This window comes from Pseudomyrmex gracilis, unplaced genomic scaffold (genome assembly GCF_002006095.1).
Source record: "Pseudomyrmex gracilis isolate BER0280 unplaced genomic scaffold, ASM200609v1 scaffold_3519, whole genome shotgun sequence".
Taxonomy (NCBI): Eukaryota; Metazoa; Arthropoda; class Insecta; order Hymenoptera; family Formicidae; genus Pseudomyrmex; species Pseudomyrmex gracilis.
Window position 1 is genome coordinate 2,870 of NW_018024103.1, and position 5,293 is coordinate 8,162.

Consider the following 5,293-nt stretch of genomic DNA (forward strand, 5'->3'; position numbering starts at 1 on the left):
GGGCGGGCGCGGGCAACGGGCGGCCCTCCGCCCGCTCGCGCTCCACCCCGAGGAGGCCTTCTGAGATGGAGAGGACCACGCTCCCTCTCCCTCTCCGCGGTCTCCTTCTGCTCCATTACAGTGGAGCAGAAGGAGATCACCGCGTCTCTGTGCTCGTTGTCCCCGGAGGCCAGTGCGCGAAGCAGTGCCTCCAGGGACATATCGTCGCCAATTTTGGCGGCCAGCTCACGACGCTCGTTGGCCCACCGCGGACACTCCTCCGCGGTGTGTCGCGCCGTGTCGCTGGCCGCCCCACATTCTCGGCACTGTGCCGTCGGCTCTTTCCCGATTCGACACAGGTACTCACCGAAGCACCCGTGCCCGGTGAGCACCTGCGTCACCCAGTAGGTGAGGCGTCCAGCCCCGTTCTTCAGCCACAGGCGAAGATGGGGCCGGACAGCCTCGACGACCTTCTGGCGAGCCGCTCTCGGCTCCTCCAGAAGCTGCTCCCAGTCCAGGAGCAGTTGTCGCCGGGCTTGGCGCTCTGAGTTGGCAATGGCTTCCCGCAGAGGTTCGTCTGCCAGGCCCCCTTGCATCAACTCGACCCGCCTGTGATAACGGGCCGAGTACATCGCCGCAAGGAGGGCCAGGGGAGGGATGCCTGCCAGCACTCCCGCCGTCTCCGTGGCCACCGTGCGGTAGCCGTTGCAACGAGTGCCTTGCCGTAGGCTATCCAGGGTCTTGTAACTAAATTAGCGGTAGGTCCGCGAGTCAAAAGTCTGAGTAGTTCCTTTAACCTTTAGTTTTTTTTTTTTTAGCCAAGACCGACCAAGACGTAACAACGTATCAAACGCTGCCGTTGTCGTACCTTTTGGTAACGCGTTCGGTTTTCTTAGTAGCGCGTTTGGTTCTTTCCGCTGCAACGTTTGAGCAATCAGCAAACGCATCAAACACCTTGCTCTCTTGCATCCACAGTTTCGCAAACAAAACAAAGTTTCCGATCTCGTACAGAATTATCAAAAGTGTATTCGCGCGACGACAATCGTTCGTGTTTAACACGGATTCATTTGGGTCTGCGTCAAAATTAACGTGAAATTGACGTTTATCGTTTCGGAGCGTCTAGCAATCGAGTTACTCTGTCGTTTAACATTCGCGTATCAATTAAGCAAAAATCGGTAATTTGCGATAGCTTCTGTAACGTTTCTGTTCGTTAATTTGGTGTTCAGCAAAGCAACAATTGTTGAATAAAATGTTTGCAAACGATAAGAACGTTTATACGAACGTATCAGTAAAGCCGTATGTAATCGTCGCAACGGTATTCGAGCGATATGCGCTTGTTTGCTCGAATATATCGATATTGGTTCAATCGGTAACGTAGTCAATGTAGTTAGATCATTTGTGTCGCGAATGACCGCGGTCATCGCGGTGCCCAGTGCGATTAAACAAGCGAAACCTAACCTAATTGCGTCGTTGTCGTTGCCGTTGTCTAATAACCGAATTGAATCGTTTTATTTGTTGCCGAAGTTACAGAGAACCGTTTATTCAAAAATGTCGAATTGAGAAAACATAATCGAACGGAACTCTATGATATTGACAGTACGTTTGTCAGCACCATGCGGAACGGAACGTTTGTCGCAACTCGTACAATTGCAAACACAACTTTGAACAAATCGACTACGTGTTCAGTAAAATGTACTAAATCGTTCATCTAGAAACCATGCGAAACGAAGCGGTAACTTTGAACAACATCGCGCGTGGAACAACGCGTCGCGAAAGAATCGAGATTGTTACGAAGCACTCACACCGGACACGGAACCACAATAGAAGCCGTTGCGCACGAAATCCAGAGTCGTTACCGTGCTCGTTAACACGGCTGTCAGAGTTTTAACCATTTCGGTAACGTTTGTTGAAACAGACATGTTCAAAATGGTGTATGTAATTGTGAGCAACAATTAAAGCAACACGACCTAACTGTTCAGCTGACAACGTTGTTGTTGATTTTGTTGCAACCTGAACGCGTGTTTGAACTTGTTTGTCAAACAGTTTGACAAATTCAATAGCAACGTTTGCGCTAATGTTTAGCGACACAACGAATCGAACACCAAAGCAAGTTGGTTGCTAATTGCTCTATCCGTTTTAACCACAGACATTACATTCCAATTCGCTACTGGATTTGCATTAAACCGAAACGTGCGCGTTGACCACTTTGTACTGCAGATCTTGTTGCGATACGATTCATTGACACAAGCGGAGATCACAATTCGACGACTTTCTTCGGAATATATAAATATATATATGTGTATATAATGAATATATAATGAATATATATATAACATATATATTCGAACAACGCCATCTTTTTCCAGCGTGATTTAAACAATTAAAAAATTTTTTCAATTTCCGAAGTTTCCAAACTAATAAATATATATTCGGTCATGAGAACCGTTTGCTAGGTGTTGTGCGAAAATTATACTTATATATATATATATAGTATATATACGTGTTCACGTGTAAAAATTTACACGTTTAACATTTACAAATTTCCACAATTAAAAGATTCTTTTATTGTTTAAATAACGCTGGAAGAAAATGTCGTTGTTTAAATATACATGAATGAATATTGCAAGACAAACCTCAAGTGCCTCGGTGACCGAATAAGAAAGGCGATGGCACGGAACGCCGGAGATTCCAGGTTCGACTTCTGGCCGAGGAGTTTTTTTCGCAATATTTTCAAATTAGTTAGGGGGGTATTTGGGATTTCTCATATACGAGATGCAAGTATAGCATCCTATATGAATTTTAGAATTGTTATTACAATTCGAATTTCACGTGTAAAAATTTACACGTGAACACGTATATATGTATATATATACACGTATAATTTCCGCACAACATCTAGCGAACGGCTCTCATGACCAAATATATATTTATTAGATTGGAAACTTCGGAGCCTTAAAATATTTTTTTGTTGAAATAATAAATTGTTTAAATAACATAAGATTCTGACTTCTACCCCCGTTTAGTATACTCCTTACTTTAAGAAGATTTATTAGTTCCGGTGTTGAAACTGGTTAAACAGTATATCCTTCTCTATCCTCAAATATTTTTTACAGAGATGCGTCAGTAGATTTAACAATTTTTTCTCTACATAGTGCAGAATATATTTTTTTAATTATAGAAGCTATTAACTTTATCTCTACAATTATTAATATAACTCATAAAAATTTTTCCATAGAGGAAATTTCTTTAATAGTCTGATTTATCTTAATTACAGCTATTTTGCTTGTTTTATCACTACTTGTGCTAGCTGGTGCAATACCTATGCTTTCAAAAGATCAATACTTAAATACCTCTCATGAGGAGAAGATGCAATCTTATACCAACACTTATTCTGATTTTTTGGACATCCAGAAGTTTATATTTTAATTTTACTAGGATTTGGAATAATCTCTCATATTATTATAAGTGTAAAAAGTAAAAAAGAAACATTCGGATTCTTAGGAATTATTTATGCAATAATAGCAAATAAATTCTTACGATTCATTGTATAAGCCCATCATATATTTAAAATAGGAATAGATGTTGACGATCTTATTTCACCTCAGCAACAATGATCATTGCTGTTTCTACAGGAATTAAAGACTTTAAATGAATTAATACCTTGCACGAAAATAAAATAAATAAACTCCACTCTTTTATGATCTTTGGGATTTGTATTTATATTTACCATAAAAGGATTATATGGTATTATACTATTAAATTCAATTTTTATTGTATTACATGATACATATTACGTTGTAACCCGTTTCCATTATGTCCTATCAATAGAAGGTGTAAAGTTTAATTATTGCAGGATTCATTCACTGATTCCCACTTATTACTGGTTACGCTCCAAATAGTTTTTTATTAAATATTTAATTTTTAGAAATATTTACTGGTGTCAATATAACCTCTTTTTTTCAACATTTCTTAAGACTTAGAGGGATATCTTGCCGATACAGAGATTACCATGACACATTTATTTCATGAATTATTATTTCATCAATAGGTTTACTTATTTTAATTATAAGACTAATTTTACTTGCTTGCATTTAAGAATATTTAGCATCCAAACAAAAAATTATTTCTATATTCCACCAAAATTCATTTAGTAAATGACTGCAATCCTATTCACTTATGTTTTATAGTTACAATGAATGTCTTCAACAAATTAATTTAATATAGCAAAATAAGTGCCAGGGTGGTAAATACCATATATAAAATCTAAATTTTTATTAAAAATTAATACACAAATTATAGGTCTTCAAACTTCTACTACTCATATCTACAATATAATAATCTTTTTCTATGACTTCACAATAATAGGTTTAAATTGTATTACAACATTAAGTTTTTTAATTATATTATCATTCTGATACAATAATCTTTCTAATCAATTTCTTCTAGAAAGAAATATTATTGAAATCTTATGAATTATAATGTCCTTATAATTACACTAATTATTATTGTTATTCCATTCATTAAAACTTTATATCTTACAGATAAAATAAGCCATAACCATTAAAGTTCTAAGTCATCAATGATTCTGATCATACAAATATTCTGATATTATAAACCTAGAATTTGATTTGTTTATATCAAACAAAAACAATTTCTCTTTTCGCGTATTAGATGTTGACAACCGCTGCATTATTTTTTTTAAATACCTTATTTAAATATTAATCACATCTACAGATGTAATTTAGTCATGAACTGTTCCATCCTTAAAAATCAAAGTAAATTTTATCCCAGGCCAATTAAATCAAATATTAATCTGAATAAATCGACCTGGAGTACTTTTTGGACAATGCTCAGAAATCTGCGGGATTAACCCCCACAGTTTTATACCTATTGTTGTTGAATCAACAGGAACTAAAAATTTTAAACACTGAGTTCTTTCAAACTCATAATTGATTTAGACCATATATTATATTTAATTCATTAAATAACTAAAATTGTAAGTTTTGATTTTTTAAATCAATCCATAAAAAACTAACGATTACTATAAGTAAGAATTAGGTTATAAAAACATTAAAGTGTCAATTTAAAAATATTAAGATTTAATATTCTTATATACCACAAATAGGACGTTTACTTTAAATATCTGTAGTATGCTTAATCATATTTTTATTATACTTATTAATTTTATCAATTCATTTCTCTATTATACCCAGCAAACAATTTGATTGCGAGATGTCGCAGTTTTGTCGCCAACCGCCGGCGAAATTAGTAGACCAAATCCATATCCATCTGTGTCCTCATTAGGATATGGTTT

At 36.6% G+C, this 5,293-nt stretch overlaps 1 protein-coding gene and 1 pseudogene across 1 annotated transcript in view; one reads left to right on the plus strand and one right to left on the minus strand.

Annotated features, from left to right (window-relative positions):
* The window catches only part of LOC109863191, a 2,384-nt gene extending 1,773 nt beyond the window's left edge, over positions 1-611 (minus strand). Inside the window, exon 1 of the mRNA XM_020443410.1 lies at positions 120-611. Coding sequence (XP_020298999.1) covers positions 120-611 — 492 coding nt within the window. The remainder of the gene's footprint in view (positions 1-119) is intronic.
* Positions 612-2,967: 2,356 nt separating this feature from the next.
* LOC109863192 lies at positions 2,968-3,878 on the plus strand (annotated as a pseudogene).
* Positions 3,879-5,293: the final 1,415 nt, after the last annotated feature.